Source organism: Hyaena hyaena, unplaced genomic scaffold (genome assembly GCF_003009895.1).
Source record: "Hyaena hyaena isolate Hyena2069 unplaced genomic scaffold, ASM300989v1 scaffold_387, whole genome shotgun sequence".
NCBI classification, from domain to species: domain Eukaryota; kingdom Metazoa; phylum Chordata; class Mammalia; order Carnivora; family Hyaenidae; genus Hyaena; species Hyaena hyaena.
The window spans coordinates 454,737-478,239 of NW_024081019.1; the positions used below are offsets into that span (position 1 = coordinate 454,737).

At 37.1% G+C, this 23,503-nt stretch overlaps 2 protein-coding genes across 3 annotated transcripts in view; one reads left to right on the plus strand and one right to left on the minus strand.

The window, feature by feature from the left end:
- The window catches only part of BBS9 (Bardet-Biedl syndrome 9), a 454,413-nt gene that overhangs the window by 400,757 nt on the left and 30,153 nt on the right, over positions 1 to 23,503 (minus strand). For both annotated transcript variants that reach the window (XM_039251160.1, XM_039251161.1), the window contains exon 5: positions 18,122 to 18,235. In XM_039251160.1, the coding sequence (XP_039107091.1) occupies positions 18,122 to 18,235 (114 nt within the window). The remainder of the gene's footprint in view (positions 1 to 18,121; positions 18,236 to 23,503) is intronic.
- On the plus strand, positions 10,208 to 10,556 carry LOC120244574 (guanine nucleotide-binding protein G(I)/G(S)/G(O) subunit gamma-5-like). The gene has a single exon (XM_039251163.1). The coding sequence runs from the start codon at positions 10,219 to 10,221 to the stop codon at positions 10,423 to 10,425; it is 207 nt and encodes a 68-aa protein (XP_039107094.1). The 5' UTR covers positions 10,208 to 10,218; the 3' UTR covers positions 10,426 to 10,556.

The following is a 23,503-nucleotide window of genomic DNA, read 5'->3' on the forward strand; positions in this document are numbered from 1 at the left end:
TCAATGTTTTGTTCCCACTGAACATTTTCCTTTTCTTTTTACGTATTTCCTTTGGTAAATGGAAGATGATAGATTGTTAAAAAGAGTTTGTACTACCTTTGAAACAAGAACTTTTAATATACAACTCCTGCCTTCCAAAAACCTTGTACAATTTTCATCTTTAAGACAATGAACCGTATAGGACTTAATCAACCAGGTGCAAAAAGCCATATGAAATCTTAATTTTCCACTCATACATTTTATATTCATAGTCCTCTAACATCATGAATATAACTTTCCAAATTAGTTTCTCAGTTATTGTTTCCATATTAAATATTACTGTCTTATTTTAGCAAAGATCTAGAAATGGTTTCTTATTCACAAATTTCAATGTAAGGAAATTTGGTATTAAAACCCTGCTTACTTTTAGCTTAGGCAGAAATACAGTTCAAATTAATATAATAAAGGGGGACTTATTCTGATACACCAAGACTACTCATTTCTGATATTCTAAATTAGCCAGAAGTGACTTAAATTATGTACTATATGAAATACTGATGGTGCAAATTTTAGATCTTTAGAAGTTTAAGAAGAGCATATGACACCGTTCTTCCACACAAAGCATGCCCACTAATATTAGAACTCTATTTCTTGCTATTTTTGAGTACTTAAATTTTATGACTGAAAAAATTGGAAAAAAAAATTAGCAATGTAATTTTTTAAATCATCCTACATATGTATAACACTTTAATTTTTGCGCTGTCCACATAAAGAATTATATAAGAATGTTCACAGCAATTTTATTCACATTAGTAAAAAACTGGAAACCACTCGGGGCGCCCGGGTGGCTTAGTCGGTTAAGCATCCGACTTTCACTTAGGTCATGATCTCGCGGTTCATGGGTTCGAGCCCCGCATCGGGCTCTGTGCTGACTGCCAGCTCAGAGCCTGGAGCCTGTTTCAGTCTGTGACTCCCTCTCTCTCTGACCCTCCCCTGCTCATGCTGTCTCTCTCTCTCTCCTAGAAATAAATAAAACATTAAAAATAAAAATTAAAAAAAAAACTGGAAACCACCCAAAAGTACATCAAATAGATTATCTTCTTAAAGTTTATTGCATATATTATTGTGTATATGGGTGCACACATATGTACGTGTGCAGATAGATAGATATCCTCTACCCAGAGTACTACTAATACACTCTTAAAATAACTTCATGTACTTCCTGGTAATAGTCAACAAACATTTGTTTTTCATATTAAGTATTAACATATATCTCTACCCTGTGTTTTATAATTTATACCAGCAAGCAAGAGTTGCCAGGTAGAATGAAAAAGGGTTACTGAATCAACTTAATTCAAGAGAGACTAGGGAGTAAGGGAGGATTGTTCATTTCCCATGGCAATATGTTTTGCAGATGAATATTTTAAACGCTTAAAACATTTTATATCATAATGTCATTTAAATAAAGTAGTTTTATGGTAATCATTTTCCTTCTCAATTGAGTAAAATATTTAATAGCTTAATTATTCCACTGTAAAGAAGGGAACCATGATGAAACATATATATATATATAGATCAAAAATGGCTGTCAAATCCTATCAAAACTACCATATTTAACCTTTCTCCCGTCAAAGGCAGTCCTGACCACAGACATTTCCATAACACTTTTCCAGCCTTGGCATTCAGCCACCATGAAAGAAATTTTTTTTTTCAAACAACACTAAGAAACTTAAAATATTCTTTCTAGCCCTTCCCCTCTTAGCCACAGTAGGCAAGGAGACATTTAACCACCCAATTTCTTTAGCATACACATAGAAGGAATCAGAATTCACCTTTCAGGAAAAGTAAGAACTTTAAATGATCATGTAAAAAATGAATTTGCAGACTACAGGGAACCCTCTTTATAACTTTCCCCCAGGAACTAAAGGTTTTATACAATATAATATACAGGAAGACGCTATTTGAAAGTAACATTGTTTTATGGGTCTTGGACCAAAGATTTTATAAATGAATACCACATATATGAGAAAACCCAGCACAGGATGAGAATCAATCCTATTATCCCCTTGATCTTCCGACTTCTCACTATGGATCCATAAAGGATCTTAAAAACAAATGAGGGAAGTTCTCCAATATTATAAAACACCTACGCTTTAATGCTTAGGCAAGGAACAGGAGCCAGCACACCATAGGGATCCTTTCCTAACATTATTCTTTAGCATTTCAACCGTATCTGTAAGAAAATGAGGGCCATATGGTTCACTGGTGAGACAAGGGTTATCAAAACATTATCTGTTGATTCCCTATAAGGAAAAGAGTATTAACCTTTTATTAGCACTAACATACCCATACAAAAAAGCAAGACTGTATTCTCGCTGTTCATTCACCCCAGCTGAGCATATCAGTTCGCTCTCTGGACGACTATCAAAGAATCCAGATGGCTTTGGGAAGCACAGCCTCTCAGCAACCACATGTGGCCACTAATACATTTCCTTAGCAGACAAGAAAAAAGCTTCAGTTTAGACAATTAGAAGTTATTTGAAGGCTGAAAATCTGATTATCTAGGGCTGCCTCAAGATGAGGCAAAAGGCGACTTACTTATTCTTCAGTTCACTGTTTTCTTTGGCGGGCTTTTATTCCAAAGAATGCATGAATTTTTATTTATGTGACAATATAATCCCATACAAGCTTATAGAAGTCATTTCACGATTTCAAAAATATTCCACCATCCTCATATATATTATTAGTAAAATCTGTTCACCTCCTTTACTGACAATTATATCCAAACATACTGAACCTTTTATATACAGCATTTTCTTTCCACTTCAATCACAGATGTGGGACTACTGTGCTATCAGACCTTTATAATCTATACCATGCCCATATTATGTCTACATTCTAACTTTAAACTTTCCTTGATAAAAATTCTACTTTCCTGAAGTTTCATTTGGTAAAAAAAACAGAGTAAAATAAGAGAACTGAAAGAATTCAAGGAAAATAAGCTCTCACAGGCGCAGAGAGAAGAGAGATAAAGAGGGTTAAAGAGACAAAGAAATGTCTTTTATACTATATATCAAAGAATTTAAATAATTTTTAATAACCAAAACCTTTTTTGTGTGAATATTATCACTAATACTCAATAATCCTGAATATCACATTTTACACAAAAAAACATATTGATAATAAAAGGATGAATAATGTATAGAAACAAAATTCCAAATAGATGAAAAAGCTCATTATTTCTACTGGTAACCTTGGATGGTACAAATGCTGCCTCACTGGCACATGGGGAAATAATTTGTGTAAAGGTGAATCCAGGAGGCCCAAGTAATCACCTCCTCATTTACCACTATGTTAACTACCACAACCCATGCATAGTAGTCAGTCAACACGTGTTTGCTAAAGAAGAAAACAAAACTCAGAAGCTGATTACAATGAATGCACTGTGCTAACATTTGTTTCTGAAAAATAACCTTGAAAACCTGTTGTGTATAACATCATCTCTGTCCAAGCACATGTCTATTTTGGTTCATTCACTCAACAAATACTTATTTATCTCACTATGTGCCAAGCATTGCATGAAACATTAGATACATGGTGAACAAAAGAAATGGTCTCTGCCCTCATTAAGCTTACAGAAAAGCCTCCCTCTCCTTCCCCTCGAAGAGTTCACACAGACCTTCTCTCTGACTACCAAGGCAACTGAAAAAGTGGTAATGTACTTACTCAACATGGGCTTTGGAATCAGACACCTCTGGATTCCAAGCCTCTCTGTGCCTGATTATGATCTGCAGCAAGACCCTTATCTTATCTGAGCTTCTATTTCCCAATGTGGGAAATATGATTACTTACCTATCTTACAGTGTTAAATGCAACAGCACAACATACAGGAGATAATAAATAGTAGTATTCTCTCCGCATAGTCTTCTCTATAAATAAATATAAAAATTCCTGCTAGAAGATCAAGCCACAGAAGACAGAAACATTAAAACTCTGAAGACAGAGAACTTTCTAAGCTTAGAGGAAACAATAAATTATACAGGAAAGGAACAATTCGACAACATTAAAGTGTACGCACCCATACACACACACACACTCACACAACATAAAGCCCTAGAATAATATGGTGAAAAGACATTCACATCATGTACAAAATAATCTGTACTAAATAAATAGCTCACATCATAGAAACAAAATAAAAGATTATCTATCCAGGGGTCTACCAGCATCAAAAAATTGAACTGTTGAACCAACAAGAATAATTATGATAAACAGCCATTTTTCAAATCTGATAGCCCAAGGACTATTTTCAAAAAACACTTTCGAAATTATAACACTGTAGATTAAACAAGTAAATAAGCAAATTATAAAGCATAAGAAATATACACCAGCAGCAGTCAAACAAAGAAAAGGACCCAACCTCATGCCATGTCTTCAAAAAATGATGACCATCAAGAAAAGTACATGTTTCCAAGAATCTTCAGGGTTAGGCTTAGTGCGTTTGTGAAGGTGCTAACTAAAGTCCCCTCAAAGAGGAGAAGTGATGAGGTAGTGAATAACCAAACTTCTGAAAACCGTACTAAAACTCTCAAATTTAGAGAAAGACAGATCCAGAGGGGATGTAGACAGCCTGAAGAAGTCAAAATGCCAAGAAGAACAACTACTTTCACTACAGTCCCTTTCCACCAGATAAGAAAAATAAATTTTACCATGTTGGTGTTTTTGTGCAAAAAGAAAGGTAACAGTAAAAGCCACAGACCATAAAAATAGCAGCCAGGCTAAAGCTCTCCAGCAATGATGAGGAGTATGAGGAGTGGAAGACGGGCTAGAGAAGGAACTGCCACGTGAAGCTTCACACACACCCACAAGGAACCAGAATAAAAGGGAGAAGGGGATGACAGGCATGGGGAGTGGGGGGAATGGAAATGGAGCCTGGTGAGATAGTCAAACAGAAGAAGGAACAAATGGAACTGACTCTGAGGAAACCTGGTGAGGAAATTACAGAGAAGATCCGAAGTCTAAGAACATCCTCCCTACCTTCCAAGATAACAAGTTACAGACCATCCAGGTAGAGGAAACGGTGGTTCAAGATACCTAACAAAACCACAAAAGACAGGGCTGAAGCCAGACTGTCCAGGAAGGCTGCCACAGGCACAGGTGACCACTCTACCTCCTCTCGCATCCCTAGGGCCCCTACAGACAAGAGAGAGGCAGAGACACTGAGCAATATAGAGCTCTCAAATCAGGGTGTGAGAAAGGAAAACAAACTCATCTATTACTGGTTGGGAGCAAAGGCAAGGAAAATTCACCAGCACCATAAAAAGCAAACTGGCCCAGACAGAGCTGGCCAGGCTAGGGCTTGACCAAGATAAAAAGAGACTGGCCTGGTAAATCCACAAACACAGTATAGGAAAATAGCAGGGAGAGAGAGAGAGAGATAGCATACAAATAATAGATGAAAAGAAAACAAAATCAAGAGTCAGAAGAAAGTCCTCTGAAAACATTTCACACTACTGAGCAATTTAGTAAGAATATGAATTAAACAAAACAAGAATCAATGACAGGGTGATACAGGAGGCTGCAAAACTAAAACAAAAACTTAACAATATATACATATATATGAAATACAATATTATCATAATTGAGTAACAATTGGTTATCCACTGAGACACGGTTATGGTGTCATCTACCAAATCTCAAATAGTCAGTGGATGATCCACATAACATGAACAGGATATAAAAGGAAAAGATCTAAAAAGACCCTCAGAGATGATTTCATCTAAGAAAATCTCAAATTTCATTGAACACAAGTAATTTACAAGTGATGGTCTAAGTATATAGGCTGAAAAGGAAACCTGAAAAGGCAAAGAAGCAAGAAGAAACAAAAGGCATCGATGACTGGCAGAAGCGCTGTTATACATGCTCCCCATCAGTCCCAGAGTTACTGACACAGGATACTCCCCATCAGTCCTGGAGTACTGATACAGGGTACTCCCCATCAACCTGCAGACACTATTACCAGACATCCTGAGCTGTGATTGGCCATACGCTATGTATAGCTCAAAAGGGTATTCCCAGAATATAAAATGTGCATGGTTTAAAATCACGGTATGGTGGCAACTGGGTAAGTGTATGACTCTTGATTTCAACTCAGGTCATGATCTCACCCCTTGTGAGTTTGAGCCCCTGTTGGGCTCTGTGGTGTAGGGTGGAGCCTGCTTGGAATTCTCTCCCCACCCCTTCTCTCTACCCCTAGCTTGCTTGTGCTCTCTCTCTCATAATAAACAAATAAACATTTTAATTTTTTTACTGTTTAATTATTTTTGAAGGAGAGACAGAGCATGAGCTGGGGAAGAGCAGAGAAAGAGGGAGACACAGAATCCAAAGCAGGCTCTAGGCTCTGAGCTGTCAGCACCCAGGTACCCCAATAAATAAACATTTTAAATAAATAAATCAGTTAATTAATTAAAATCACTGTATGAAATTAGTTACCATTTCAAAGGAAAGGCCAGTTTGCGGGCATTGTGACTGGGGAGCTCAGTCAGTTAGGCATCCAACTTCAGCTCAGGTCATGATCTCACAGCTTCTGGGTTCCCGCATCGGGAACTGTACTGACAGCTCTGACCCTGGAGCCTGCTTCATCATATTCTGGGGGTGATTATTATATACGAAGATTTTCTCTCAGATATATAAAATCCTATAAAGTCATGTTTCCTGGAGGGAGGTGGATTACAGGGAGGTAGTAGGTATCTGCATTTTTGACAACTCCAATGTTGAATGGTGGCACACTACAGTTGAATAATTGTTGTTGATCTCATGGAGTGGAAGGTAAATGAGAGCGGTTTGGGATATGCTGTGTTTGAGAAAGGAATGTCTTGTAGGCAGAATAGAGGTAGTGATTTGGAAGTGAGCCATATGCTGATTGTATTTGAAGCCCTGGGAATAGGGGAAGGAACATTAGGACCATAATCTTTAGCATACAAGCATTAAATGGGAGGTTTGGGAAGGGTAGATAGTAATAGATTCTGGGAGAGGCAGGCAGAGAGGAAGGAGAACAATTTGGGCTCGTACCTGGGAGGCAAGGTTTAGTGACATGAAGACTGAACTTTCCATGCCATTTAATAGCAAGTAGTTCATTAGTGTTCTTGGTGAGGGCGGATGAGTGGGCACAATGGTAACAAAATCTAGATTTGTAGTAAGAGGAGTGGGAGGTAGGGAAGACTGAGTGTTTATGGGTCTTTAAAGAAACTTAGCTGTGAAGGGAAGAAGGGAGGATGATAACTGGGGGCAACACTGGGTAAAGAGAAGTGGGAAAAATTCAGTGTATAGCATAGTGGATATAATAGAGCAGGGATGGGGCACCTGGCTGGCTCTATAGGTAGAGCGTGTCTCCATCGCTCTGCCCCTCCCCTGCTCATGCTCTCGCTCTCTCAAGAAATAAATAAACTTTTTTTAAAAAAAGAATTGACAGGTAAAATATACCCATCACCAAATATTTAGGAATATCACATAACACACTATTTTTTCCATTTGTAGATAAACACAATATGGGAGTTTTTTCTGCTTACTAGTAAATCCATGTTTTCAACTGATGTAAACTGAAGACGAATATTTAATAAATTCTTCAACTGACTCAAAGACACTATAGTCATATGAAGTAAAAGCTTTTTAAGAAATATGTCTATTTCACATATTTATTGCCATTACTTGCATATATCCCATATCATATAGCACCAGACTTTACATGATAAACAGACTTTTTCAATGACTATGCCATTTTAATGATGAGATAGCTAGATTCCAGAAATATAAAATTACTCTGGGTTAACTCAGGTTGGAATATTCTAGGTTATAGTCTATTTATTGTACACTGATATGTAATCAGTAGTTCTATTTAGGAGATGCTGCTAAATCATTTTTTTTCTCTTTTCTACAGGTCCATATGTTTAGAATATTCCCTTATGAACATGATTACTTTTATAATAAAAGCATACACATTTTGGTGTGGAGAGTATTGAAAAAGATGAAGTCAAAATCATGCCCTACAACATTTCAAGTTTCAATTTATCTATAACGAATTTGGAACATGCCACGAAATTTAACATGGACTAGACCCAGAACTAAACACGTGACAAATGGCCTTGCAACGCATTCAATTAAATTACAACAAATCTCTAAATATGAGCAAACATTTGGAGCAATTATCTCCTACCGTGTAGCCAGAATGAGACTGCAGGCAGCCCAAAGCAGAGCACTCTTCAATTGCCTATCCCCTGCCTCCTCTAGTCCACATACACACACTCAAATCACCACTGCTTGCCTCTTCTGTCAGTTCTAATTTTTTTTAATTTATTTATTTATGAGAGATAGAGACAGCATGAGTGGGGGAGAAGCAGACAGAGAGGGAGACACAGAATCTGAAGCAGGCTCCAGGCTCCAAGCTGTCAGCACAGAGCCCAATGCAGGACTCAAACTCAGAAACTGGGAGATCATGACCTGGGCTGACACTGGATGCTCAACCGACTGAGCCACAGAGATGCCCCTCCTCTTCTGTCAGTTCTAAAGCAGCACCCCAGGAAGACTCTAGGAGAGAACGTGAAGGCAAAAGCAAGATGGACATTTACAGTGTGTTGGCCACCCAGCACCTATTGGGCCCTCTTCTGTTAATGTTATAAACATGGGTTAAAGGTGACCCGTATATAATGGCCCCTTGTTGTTTAGTTCCTCACAGCAGTCTGGCCATGAATATGCACTCAAAGCCCTTAGATGCCAAACTCTAATTATTACACCTTCAGTTGCTTTAATTATAGCCCAAATAAGCATATTCTTAGCTATTTATAGCGTGACTGCATTGCATACACTGCAAAAATGAACCCAACATTTACTAGCCATAGATAACACAAATCCTGGAGCTATAGAAGTTACTGTTGCCCTCCAAAGCTTTCTGATCAATTCTGATCATCTTGCATCTGAGCAGTGTCACCTAGACATACAAGCCCAACTCAGATTTCCCTCTCCCCAAGGAGTGTCCTTGCCTGCTTCCCTTTATAGGTGGTGGTCCCCTGCCATGGGCTCTGGAAAATCTCCTGCTGTGAAGGACTTCCCCTCGAATGCAGTCTTGTCAAAGCACCACCCAAATAAAATTCACTGTGGGTTACTGACATCTCATAGTCATGCCTTTCCCTTGATCAACTCCAAAATCCTCAAACTCACCACAGTTGATTATTTACCTGTATTCCCCCAAAGGTCCACCCATCTCCACACTTAGTCTTAGTGGTTAATAGGAGAACTGGCCCTACCCCTCCCATACTCAACTCAGACCCAGTCTTAACGGCATTCCTTTAGTGACAGCAATTGGTTCAGAGATGGTCCAACCAGAGCCACAGAGTTGGAAAGAGACTTTTGCTGAGCCTTCTGGAAGAAAGGCAGACACTTTTCACATGAACTAGAAACTAAGAAGATTTAGAGCTGTGGTAGCCATCTTGTAACCAGGAGGAAATAGCCTGTCCAAGAAGCAAAAGATGAAAAGAGAGAAACCAGATCCAATCACATTGGAGGCCCAAATGGTGATGGCCAGTAAATTTCTTATTCCTGCATGAGCCTACTGTCAATTGCAGTCAAAAGAATCCTCAGTATCAGGGCACCTGGCTGGCTCAATCAGTAGAGCATGTGACTTCTGATCTCAGGGTTAGGAGTATGAGCCCCACCATGGGTGTACAGATTACTTAAAAACAAAATCTTAAAAAGGGAGGGGGGCGCCTGGGTGGCTCAGTCAGTTGAGTGTCTGACTTTCGCTCAGGTCATGATCTCACGGTTCGTGGGTTCGAGCCCCATGTCGAGCTCTGTGCTGACGGCTGGCTCAGAGCCTGGAGCCTGCTTCGGATTCTATGTCTCCCTCTCTCTCTGACCCTCCCATGCTCAAGCTGTCTCTCTCTCTCTTTCAGAAATAAATAAAAAAACATTAAAAAAAAAAAAAAAAAAGAAAAGGATCCTTAGTTACACCAAAGGCAAGGCTGGAAAGTGAAAAGAAGCACACCCAATGGAAAAGCAAAATAGTGGTGTATACAGAAATTGAGTGGTATTGGTTTTTTTATGGTAACATTTCTTTAGATTTTAAGTTGTCCCGGTAAGCTCAAAATATAAATATCCCTATGAAAATCAAAAATTCATAATCAAGAAAAATAATCTTAAAAATTATCAAGATTAGCGAGCCTAATCTGTCTCGCTCTCGCAAGCGCCATGTCGGGTTCCTCCAGCGTCGCCGCAATGAAGAAAGTGGTTCAACAGCTCCGGCTGGAAGCCGGGCTCAACCGCGTGAAGGTTTCCCAGGCAGCTGAAGATTTGAAACAATTCTGTCTGCAGAATGCTCAACATCACCCCCTGCTGACTGGAGTATCTTCAAGTACAAATCCCTTCAGACCCCAGAAAGTCTGTTCCTTTTTGTAGTAAAAGGAATCTTTGAATGGTTTTCTAAGCCATTTTTCATGAACCAGTGCATATTCAAAGGAGAACTAAATTTAGACCCTGTATGAAAGCTTATCCCTGTAACACGTGCCATAATATATAAATTTCTACTTTTGTCAGTCCTTAACATCTACCTCTCTGAATTTTCATAAACTTCTATTTCCCATGGGTAATTATTTTATATACACTGGCAGCCACATACAATAAAATACTTAATGTAAACAAAAAAAAAATTAGAGTAGCCTATAGGTAACAATATTGTATTATACACCTTAAAATCTGGTACGAGATACAAATATCAAAGCATTATGTTATACATAAGAAACTAACATAATGTTGTATTTCAACTGTACCTCAATTTACAAATCTGCTAAATGGATAGATTTCACATTAGTTGTTCTTACCACAGTAAAATTATAGATAGACTGATAGGTAGGTAGGTAGATAAATAGATGAAAGAAAGAAAGAAAGAAAGAAAGAAAGAAAGAAAGAAAGAAAGAAAGAAAGAAAGAAAGAAAGAAAGAAAGAAAGAAAAATAGAGTAAAGAAGCAAAAAAATAATGTCAGAGAAGGGTAAAACTTGAAGAAAGAACCAGATGGTGCTGATATTCTCTACTGAAGTATTAAAAACCTCTTTTCCCATAAACCACAAATTCATTATGAAGAGAAGACAATAATTCAATATGACTATAAAGCACCAATTATATGATAAAAAATAAAATTTTAAAGAACTGGCCCATCATAATCCAAACAGCATAATTTTTCAAATAAAAATGTATTCAAGTTAATTTTTTCAACAAAATATTGTGGAAGGCATTTTGCTCATCAGATCAAGATTCCATCCTACCTCCTCAAAGACTTCTCCCTCCTTATAAAACCTTTTCACCTCCAGCTGTGGCTGTATCTTTCTCTTACATCTTTCTTCCCTCTTCACAGAATAGCTTTCCTTTGTGATAACCATTTCTTTTCTATGAAGTCCTCATTCTGAGGCAACTGGACCAGTGCTCCCATCCTTTTGTTAAAACTGTTCTCCCAAAGATCACCAGTGACCTCCAAGCAGCTAAACCCAGTATTTTCTTTTCAACACTCCAGCTGCTTAGCGTCTGACTCTCCTGACTCCTATCTCCTGAAACTCTCTTCCCTCTCCTTTCACGACCTGCTGTGACTCTCCATTTATATCTTAATCTCTTTTGTTACTTCATCTCCTATCCCTACCTTTAAATTTGTCATTCTTAATAAACATGGTCATATTATGTTTCTATCTATCCATCTCTAGAGTACTATATCCTCCATTAAAATCAACTGGCAGCAAGGGGCACCTGGGTGTCTCAGTTGGTTAAGCGTCCAACTTTTGGTTTCAGCTCAGGTTATGATCTCACGGTTCATGAGTTCAAGCCCCACATTGGGTTCTGTGCAGATAGCACACAGCCTGCTTGGTATTCTCTCTCTCCTCTCTCTGCCCCTCCCCTGCTCATTCTCTCTCTCTCTCTCTCTCTCTCTCTCTCTCAAAAGAACATTAAAAATTTTTTTTAAATCAGCTAGTAGCAAAAGAAGATAATTTTGCCTTACTGAAAGCTTTAAACTATAAGTAAGAAAGTCCATTTAGTAGCATGAAAATGCCAAGGTTTTTTAAAGCAAAGTAATTTTTAAGTGCTCCAAAGTCTGAAAATTAATCTTCTCAAGATGAATACACTATCCCAGAGGGAATCTGAATGGCTCAGCCTATGAGCAATGAAAGCTTTATACTGAAAACTATAAAACTGTTCATTTATAGGAAACTGGGGTTAGTGACCTCCAGATTACAGTGGATAAAAATGAAGAGCTGAAATAAAAGAGGTAACAGCATATTCCCTCACCTTTAGGTACTACCCTCCCCAGACACAAACACATACATGCACACATATTTCTTCAGCCTGAGGTAGCTGCTCAAGGCTTCAGTATAACTTCAGACATACCCATCTCTATTACAGCTTACCTCATTACATCATAGCTAATTCTTAGTCTTTATTGTACCCAACATTGTGAGCTGTCTAAAAACTTAAACTGTCTTTTATTTATCTTTCTACTCTAAAAAACTAGTACAGTGCCTGGGTACTCAAAAGACTCCCAGTAAATGTGCATTGGATGGATGGAAGGATAGATGGATTAATGAATGGATGGAGAAAGAAAGATGATGCAGGGAAGAATTCATACCAGACTTGCTCCAGCCCCTGAAAGTTTCCATACATCTCCAATAAACCAACTATTTCTTCCCAATGTCCCTTTCATATACTTGAAAGAGTTATATACATTATAAGGTTTGTCAACTTGTCCCAGCCCTACAAGACCAATTTGTGGTAACTGAGAAAGTAAACTAACTACAGGCCCCCAAATCATATTATGAGTAAAGGAAGTTTTAGCTCAAATATCTTGATGGTAGCAAGATACATTACATAAACTAGATAAAGTATCTTATTTTACCAAGCTAAGTATTTGCAGTTGTTGGCCTCAAAATAGTAACATTCTTTCTTCACTCTACCATTGGGGTTCTGTCAGTCAGTATTAATGCTGTCCTTTTCCAAATACTACTCTGAATTGGCAAGCTTATCTTAACTAGGTTTAAAATACCATATCCACAACCATTGGAAGCCGTAGTGACATAATGAAACAACAGTAGAGGAAAACCTGGCAGGGATATCCTTTATTCCTTTATTCAAAAAGAAGTAGAGTTCAAATTACCAAATCAAATAAATTCCATCAATTTTAATAACACATTTTTAGATCAATTCAAATCCATCTTTTCAAAATTGATTTAATATATTTCCAAACTATAATTTGATTGTCCATGCTTATGCCACTCACTAAATTTTGCAAGCACTGGGGTGCCTGGGTGGCTCAGTCAGTTAAGCGACGACTTCAGCTCAGGTCATGATCTCACAGTTCATGGGTTCAAGCCCCGAGTCGGGCTCTGTGCTGACAGCTAGCTCAGAGCCTGGAGCCTGTTTCAGAGTCTGCGTCTACCTCTCTCTCTGACCCTCCCCTGCTCATGCTGTCTCTCTCTCTCCGTCTCTCTCAGAAATAAATAAAACATTAAAAAAAATAAATTTTGCAAGCATTAATTTGTCAATATTATAAAAGGCAAAGATAAACTACCATTTTTATAAAAACCCAAAGTCATTCCTTCAAAACAGCAGTTCATATTTAGAGAAATGACAAAATTTTTTTTAACTCCCAACACATCTCCTACATCCTTTTGTAAAAAAAGAAAAAGTACAATATGGAAAGAATTTTAACTTAAATTTTGGAATGGTAGGTAGTAGTCTGAACAACGGAAGATATTAAGCATATATTCTTCAACTAGTTGATAAAACTATATTTCCTATTTCTTTACCATTATTTTTCTCATTAATAGATATTACACGTAACTTGGGGTAAAGCCAAACCTTACTGCATCAAATGAATGTGCCTTTGAGTTTTTGCAAATGTATAAAAGGTGTTTTTGAAAGATTTTCTTAATGAACAAACAAAAAAAGGTTAAAGAAAAACAGTAATGACTCTTTTGCTAATTTCAAATCATATATTAGCCTCCCATATATAACCTCTCTGATTAGTGGGGCAGAGGGAGGACTTTTCTTAGAAACCAAAGCACCAACCCAAAAAAATCAAATTGAAAAAGTACCTGAACCGTAAGTTACTCAGTATGTTTTCATAATTTAGAGAGAATCAAAGTTATGCACTAACTTCAGCCAAACCAAAATACACCCTTTCTCATAGGAAAGCTTTTTTCTGATTTAGGAAGGTTAATTTACTGACAGTCCAGACAAGGAAGCAGTTTAGTATGGTTAACACCACGAGATTCTGGAAGTACAGTCTGAGTTAGAATCTCTCCTCTACCACTTGCTTAGTATATCTTAACTTACTCAACCTGTAAAGTACTTAGAACAGTGTCTGGTATAGAATAGTACTCGGTAGATCCAGGGCAGCAACATATCTCTAGACTGAGACTTGGCAACAATGAAGAAAGTATCAGAAATTCAATCTCTCGTGTCCAATTACAGACTTACAGAGTTAGAACCTGCATTTCTATCAAGGTCCCACTGTGATTCAAATGCAACTTAAAGTTCAAGAAATGCAGTTAGAAAGCATTTTTAATTTATATTCTAAGATATTAGTTATTATAATTTTTAAAAAACTATTCCATTCCGTTTCTGCAACATGAAGAAGTTACATTTATTTGTTTAATGTTTTGGGTTTGGTTTTGTTTTTTGTTTTGTTTTGTTTTTTTTTTGAGAGAGAGAGAGAGAGAGAGAGAGAGCAAGACAGGGAGGGGCAGAGAGAGAGAAAGAGAGAAATCCCAAGCAGGCTCAGTGTTAAAGGCACAGAGCCTGCTATGGGGCTTGAGCTCACAAACTGTGAGATGATGACCTTAGCCAAAACCAAGACTCGGACACCTAACTGAGTCACCCAGGTGCCCCAGAAGTTACATTTATTTTTAATAAAAGGCAAAGTATTATTTGAGCTCAAAATTCCTGCATTGGTGACCTCTTACCATACTTTAGTTAAATGAGGAACCAACTAAAGTCCAAGGTTGCCATCTAGTGGTAGTTCAATCTGGTGTACATGTAAAATAAACTTCCTGCCTTCCTGTACCTTAAAAACACATTTGTTTAAAATGGGGCCAGGGTTTCTTCTTGCCTAATTCCTTTCTTAAGGACTACTGACGTGATTCCACAACTAAATCCCATAAGAAGGCATCTTAAATACAAAGGAAGATAAAAGACAAAAAAGTTTTTAAGTTTCCTTTTTTAAATTCAGATCAAGTCTAGGGAGGTTTTCAACTTAAAAGACTGACCCACTCAACCCCGGAAAAGTGCACATTTGGCACACACAGTGATGACAAGCTTAGAAAATGGGCTTCATTTTGAAATGTGCATACCTTGGAGTCACTGTCACTTTCTTCCTTTTAGGTTCTGTACTTTTTACAATTTATTTATATCATATGTGCCAGGGGAATTTTCAGACTGAGAAAAAAAACTGTATAACCTTCTGACTCAATATCTCCACTTCCACATTCTATCCTAAGGAAATAATGAGAAATGTGGACAAAGAGTTATGTACAAAGTTGTACATTTCGGCAAACCATCTTAACAACTTCATAATTACCCACTAAATTTATGCATCAGAACTTATCTAGTCATTCTCCTCTATTATTCATTTAGATCAGTTATAATTTATATGTATATATATATATATATTCATACACACACATACACACACACAAAAGGAATGAAGGGAAGACAAAAAGAGGAGAGAAATAAATGATATGATTTTTCTATTTTCTATACTTTGGATCTTTTCCCAATATACATCCCCACAAGTCACGTATCAGCATCCAAGAATATTTTTGTGGTTCTCAATAGCCAACCTGCTTAAGAGTGTTGTGTCATTTTATATGGCCCTGAACAACATAGGACACACAGACTGTACTACCACCTCCCTAACATCAGATTTTACCCCATGGCCAATTTTTTTTTAATAGTGCTTGAGATATATTTTATATACTACCTCTTTAAAGTATACACCTCAAGTAACCAATGTATCTACAGAACTATACAACCATCAGCATAATCTCACTTTGGAATATCTGCATCATTCCAAAAAGAAATCTTGTACGCATTAGTAGTAACCCCCATTACCCCTGCCAACCTCCCAGTAAGGCTAATTGTTACTACTTTACCAATCCCACTACTTTTTTCATATTTTCTTGTAGATGCCTCAGTGATATTGCATAAGTGTTTCAAGCCCATCAAATGGAATATCTACTTCTGCTATTCAGACATTTCTCTGTTTCAAATTGTGAAATGTTCTGCTTAACCATACAAAGGTAAAGCATGTCAGAATATCCTCTTGTTTTTTTCAAAAGGTGCTTTTTAAGTGTAAGGCATAATTTAAGAACTAAGAGAGGTATCATATAAGCACAAAGTCATCCATTCTTTTCTAAACTAGTAGCAACAATCATTACTTTGGAACACCATTATCCAGCAAAAATGTCACACAAAAGCAAGGAATCCCTGTTTACCCATTTAAAACTTTATTTTAATTGGGTTAACTCGGTCTGATTAAAAAAGAAATACAGTATAACTGACATAACATTTGATATGTGGTCTAAACAATTGTCTTGATGTTACCAAAAAACTTAAAATTTACTTTCATTTAGCCAAAGCACTTTTTTCTCATATCATAATTTTTTGGACCCCAGATGCAGAGAATTTAGCACTTTGCTTTATGAAGATTTAGCAAGAGGAAAAGAATTGAAACAATTTATTAAACAATAGAGACCTAGGTCCCCTGATCGTGTCAGACATTTTGTTTTAAGAACAGTGAAAATCAGTTCTAACAGCTGAGGTGAGAAAGGGATACTTCACTGATAAAAGTTAGTTTCTTATCAAATTTTAGCTTTTTCTCTCCTCTCTTCACCCAACTCTGGACATCTCCTATCTTCCTTAAATAATCCAAACATTCCTATTCCTCAAGTTAAGCAATTCCGCAATCCAGCCAAAGGTTTTGTTTCATATCACTTCATGCAAAACACTTACTGGTACATCACCACCTAAAATATTCCTGTTAATTGATATGCTCAAATTCATTCTTCCTCACCTTTACTCATATGTATGAAAGAACTGAGTTCACACAAATGAAGGAAACTTCCAAAATCAAGTTGTTTTTTTTCACATCACTAAGGAAAGATCTAACATAGGTAGCCTACTTTTTAATACAATGATTAAACAATAAATTCATAAAAATATGAGCCCAGAAAGAGCTAAAATATTATGATATCCCTAGTTCATGTTCCAAGGTGCCACACATACATACACACACAAAACCACACAGGTAAGTGTCACTACCTGGCTTCCTGTCCTCACTCCAGCACCAGCAGCTTCTCTATGACCCTGTCACAGTGAAGTGAGAGGAGCTAGGTTGTAAATGAACCCCCACCACACAATGCCAACAATAACAGTGTGCCCAAGCAAGCACCAAGCCCTAGTAACTCAGGCAGCTCTGGGATTAAGGTGGGCGGGCTACATGTAGCTCCATGCTACTTAGAAAATGATACCCCCAAGGTGGGAGGAACCCAACCTCACTGGTAAATGCAATGCCTTTGTGAAATTTAAAAAGGCACCCCTCCTCTGGAGAGGTTTATTCCTGGCCAAGGCACATGGCTAATGACCAGGGTCGGGTCTACATTTCAGTCTCTGCTTAACCCCAGTCCAGGTGCCCTCGTGCCGAAACCACCTGCACAACTGTGAGGCATGGAGAGGGTACTTTCTGCAGCTTCACCCTGCCTATCACAGGTAGGAGAGGGACTCTATCAGTGAGATCAACCCCTTCCCCCAGTGAGAGAGGCAGTCATACAGTTTACCCAAAAAGCCTCAATTTCAGTCAGCTCATGTTATAAAGACAAAATCTGATGAAAAGATACTTTTAGAAATATCTCTGTAGGCCACATAAAAGTGATTATATGAAAATCAAACACAACTGATGTTTAACGTTTTCTTTTTTCATTATTTTGCTTGAATATAGGAGTTTCAATACAATATGTTTAACTCTGAGATTCATACCTTGTGATCTTCCATTTTTATATGGCCAAGAATCCAAAATCTGGTATTTGCAATAGCATACTCAAGTTTAATGTAAATTACCTTTCACACCACCAAATGATCCATAAGTCATATTGCAGGCTGTTCTCTGAAGATTATGTTCATACATCAATTTGATCTGATATTGGTTCCCATGTTCCACATTACCTAAGGTTCCTAAGCAGGAAAAAATTAAAGAATTGCTTTGTATTTATTTACATTAAAAATATTAATTTCCTGTCATCCTCTACACCATTTCTAAGTAATTCAGTTTCAGTGAAACTTAAAATGATAAAGCACTAAAACAGTATGTATTACAATTAGCACACTGTTGATATAGAATGCCAGCATAGTTAAAACAATTTAAGTCTTGGCTAGATTACACCATTAGATGAAATACTACAGTGAATGACATTTATTATCTATTTCCATTTTATCTGAGTAAAGTGTAATTATTTAAATAAAAACAAAACCACCCAATTTCAGTTCTGAAATAAATGAGGCTAAGTTCCTTATACTTAAACAATAATAGAGCAAAGGCATGATTCAAAATGTCTTAGAAAAAACTCCCCACACTTTCAAGCAATTCAGTTTCCTGTCCCAACTCTCAAAATACTCAAGCCCCTAATACAGTATATTTTAATTTAATGAAGAGATATTCTAAAAGTTTCCCTTAGCAAGTAAATAATATGTTTTATTTGAGGTCTGCGAAGAATCTCCTTCAAATCAAAGAAAAATACTTTCTCTGCATTTAATAAATTATATGTGCTATATTCATTTTCTCTTTCTTTCCAAGTTTGAAAAAATTCTTTATCCATATTTTACTCTTTGGTTGTTAGGCTTTCAAGAGTACTTATGGTTGGAGCTATACCCCAGTAATCAGGCAAGAACATTATTGTTAAAGAGGTGATAGAAATAAAAAGGATTCAGAATGCAACTTTTTCCAGTAAGAAGCATTTTTGTCTTTCAAAGATGGAAAATCTAAGTTAAAATTTTAAATACAAAGCAAATGAAATAGCCCCCAAACAATCTAAGGATATGTTTGTCTGTATGTATGTACATACATATTTACACATGAGCATTTGTTTGTTCTTTGCCCAAAAGTAATTACCAATGTATATGGAGGTTATAAGAACCCAAATATTTCTACTTCCATTTTAGAGATCAGGCACACTAAGTTCAAAAAAAGTTTGAGAAATTACCCTGCAAATCACATAGCTGATAAAGGACAAAGTACTCAAACTAGGTCTTTATTAGAGTTAGCACTATATATCCTGGTACCTAGTTGTCCATCATTTCACAACTTTCAAAAAACTTGGTAAGCTAATGACAATTTCCCTAAACAAACCAGCCATCAAAAACATCATTTCCACCTCCACCTTTCTCAAACTGGCTTTTTCTTTATTTGGAAGGTGAAAGGTTGAAAGAGAAAACGAAAAGGGGACAATTTCTTGTAGGAAAATCACTTCTACTCAGATCTATGTCCCTGAGAATGGTAACAACAGACTTAACAAACCAACAGAATAAAAAACAAAGAAAAAGACTCAAATTTGCCAGCTAACCCTGACAGGAAACGAAAGCTTGGTGGAATCTAAATGGTAGCAAAATCGGTAAAGTCCAAGGAAACTGAGGGGCAACCACAACCACATGGGCCAAAGGAAAAGAAACACGCACACTAAATAACTCACAGCCCTAACCTAAGGAGAAGTTTAGCCTCCAAGAAACCAGAAAAAAGTTCCAAGAAACATTTGGTTTGTCTCTACAAAAATTACAAATTTCATCCTGTACCTAAAACCAAATCAAGCCCTCTGAGTAAGGAATGCACTTACTCACACCTACTAGCTGAAAGGTAAATGAACACAGGGGTCAGCACTCAATACTTACACAAACTTGGCATGAAATGACACTGGGATTTGTGTTCTGAAAAAGTTGCAAAGGCACTGATAATTTTCAATTTTCAGGTAATAGCACTCTCAAAATTAATAGGGCAACTATGGAGAACAAAAGACAATTTATCTTCCTTAGATACTACTTTAGAATAAAGGTAGTATCTGAAAAAAAATGAAATTTCTAACCACTTTTTTCTAGAGAAACATCAATGATACAAAATTAAAATAACTTACACAGGCTTTGTTCTGGGATATACAGACTGAGTATAGTACCTATAAATATAGTCTACTTATACCTAAAATTAATATAAAGTTTCAGAAATTAGAAAGTAAATGGAGAGGCGCCTGGGAGGCTCAGTCGGTTAAACGTCTGACTTCGGCTTAGGTCATGATCTCGTGATTCATGAGTTTGAGCCCCGCATTAAGCTCTGTGCGGACAGCTCAGAGCCTGGAGCCTGCTTCAGATTCTGTGTCTCCCTCTCTCTCTCTGCCCCTCCCCACCTCATGCTCTGTCTCTCACTGTCTCAAAAATAAAACGTTAAAAAAAATTAGAAAAAAAATAAAATAAATGATTATTAGAACACTGATGCGGTTGGCCTTACTTAAGATTTAATTTAAACAAAAAAATTCTCTGAAAAAATCAAAAGCCACCGAAAACAGTTTTCAGTGTAATTTTAGATAACTGCTGAGGAATCTAATGAAGTTAAATGAAAGAAAAGCTATTACAGAGAAAATTAAAAGGTTCACTGTGTTAAATAATCAAGTTAGATTACAGAAGCCTATCAAAAGTGAAGAACCACATCTTTTTGTCCACTCACAGCAAACATCAAAATTCTATAAATATGTCAAATGCTTAGCAAATACTTGTTGAGAAGTACAGAATATTTGGGGGCACCTGGGTGGCTCAGTTGGTTGAGTGTCCAACTTTGGCTCTGGTCATGATCTCGTGGTTCACAGTTCAAGCCCCATGTCAGGCTCTGTGCTGACAGTTCAGAGCCTAGAGCCTGCTTCGGATTCTCTGTCTCCCTCTCTCTTTGTCCCGCTCATGCTCTCTCTCTCAAAAATAATTAAACGTTAAAAAAAAATATTTTTAAAGAAGTACACAATATTTGGAAAAGAATATTTAAGAGGACATCATCAGGATGGCTTATGCTCACACATCTGCAACCATTTACTCAGAAACTGAAGCCCATCAGGAAGGAATCTGAGATGCCATGTGATCCTGTTTCTTTACCAAAGTACGATAAGATGGACTAACTTCAGCTCAGCAAGACCTTGCTATTTCTCCACATTTAGCGTGCACTTATTGACATATCACCCTCCAGAAAGAAGTCAGCACAGCAGCCTCTGACCATGAAGGGTGGTTTGGTGTATCCAGAAGGTCTCCTCTAGTTTGCCTCAAATCTGTTTTAAAAGCACATAGCATATGAAAGGAAACAAGAAATATGTGGGAAGGGGGCAGGTAGGAGTGAGCATGTCAAGTTCAGCTAACACTTTCATCTGTTGACACCAGTGGTTTTACTTAAACTAAAAAATGTTTATGCTTCCCCCGTTACAGTAAAAGCTAAGTAAAAGTTCAGTCTGGAACTTCAAGAATCATATTCAAGAGAACAAAAAACATTAACTTTCCTGCTTCTCAATTTAAGCCAAACCAGAGGAAATATACAAATTGTCAGCCTCTGAAAATCTTAAGAGACCAAGATGAGAGACAGAAAAGGGAAGTGAGATGGGGCATAAGGGAATGTAGTTTGGAGAAATCCTTGTCCCCAGGGTATACGATGCTTGTAAACAAATACAAAGAACAAAAGAGTGATAAAAATCATATTCCCATGACAAATAAGTTTCATTTTCAACACTAATTTGAAGGAAAATACCAATGTCTCATACAACGTGCCAGTTTCTTTCAGCAGGTCTTCTTGATGAATACGCATTTTATCACTAATCTATGCCCTACACCCCAGGGAAACTCTAGAGCTTCCATCTTTCTGGGCCACCATTCAAATGGGACCAGAGAAGACCAAGAGTCTTAACTAATTTCTAGTTTATAGGATCCTTACCTCTCCTCCCTCTTAGAGCCTCCAGAAGGGACCAATTCTCTAGGAAGTATTCAGGGATAACTGCACACAAGTTCCCCCCTCATGTCCTGTGTAATCCAGTTAATAGTATCACCTCACAGTTAACAGAGAAACAACTAGAGTCACATAATAAAGTAGCTTATATCACATCTTCTCTATTTACTCAGGAAAACTAAATATTTGCCCTATCACTAGGAAGAGCAAAATCTTTCACCATGAAACCAATGGGAGTGGTTTACCAATGACACAGAGAAATACTATATTTTTGATGTAAACAAAAAAGTGGAAAAGAAAATGATAGTGGTAACAGAGGGAAAAAGAAAAAAAGGAAGAAAAAAAAAAAAAACCAGAGTAATCTGTTACCTATTATCTCAGCCCCACCCAGAAATTAGTTCACTCGTGCAATCAACATATGCCTACCATACACCATAGGCCAGGTTACCAAGCTTGCCTTAGAAAGCTAACAGACCTTCACCTCCAAAAAGAGACTGCTTAAGAATATACAGCTCAGCAATCTCTATCAAAATACCACCAGCATTTTTCACAGAGCTATAACAATCCTAAAATTTGTTTGGACCACAAAAGACCCCAAATAGCCAAAGCAATACTGAAAAAGAAAAAACTGGAGGCATCACAATTCTGAATTTTAAGCTATATTACAAAGCTGTAGTCATCAACACAGTATGGTACTGTTTTGTGCCACAAAAACAGACACATAGATCAATGGAACAGAATAGAACACCCAGAAATTAACCCACAACTATATAGTCAACTATTCTTCAACAAAGCAGGAAAGAATATCCAATGGAAAAAAGATAGCCTCTTCAACAAATGGTGTTGGAAAGACTGGAGAGCAACATGCTGAACAATGAAACTGAACCACTTCCTTACACCACACATAAAAATAAATTCAAAATGGATGAAAAACCTAAATATGAAACAGGAAATCACCTAGAGGAGAACATAGGCAGCAATCTCTTTGACCTTGGCCGTAGCAACTTCTTATTAGACATGTCACCGAAAGGAAAGGGAACAAAAGCAAACATGAACTATTAGGACTTAAGATAAAAGCAAGGGAAACAAAAGCAAACATGAACTATTAGGACCTCATCAACATAAAAAGCTTCTGCCCGGTGAAGGAAACAATCAGCAAAACTAAAAGGCAGCCTACAGAATGGGAGAAGATATTTGCAAATTACATAAACATATCTGATAAAGGATATATAAATATATATATAAGGTATATATATATATATATGTATATATAAAGGATTTTATAAAGAACTTGTCAAAATCAACACCCAAAAAACAAATAATCCAGTTTAGAAATAGGCAGAACAGATGAATAGACACTTTCCCAAAGAAGACATCCAGATGGCTAACAGACACGTGAAAAGTTGCTCAATATCACTCATCATCAGGGAAATGCAAATCAAACCCACAATGAGATACTACCTCACACCTGTCAGAATGGCTAAAAT

Excerpts from the sequence above, each read along its gene's own strand:
- LOC120244574 (XM_039251163.1), top strand. The coding sequence starts at position 10,219 with ATGTCGGGTTCCTCCAGCGTCGCCGCAATGAAGAAAGTGGTTCAACAG.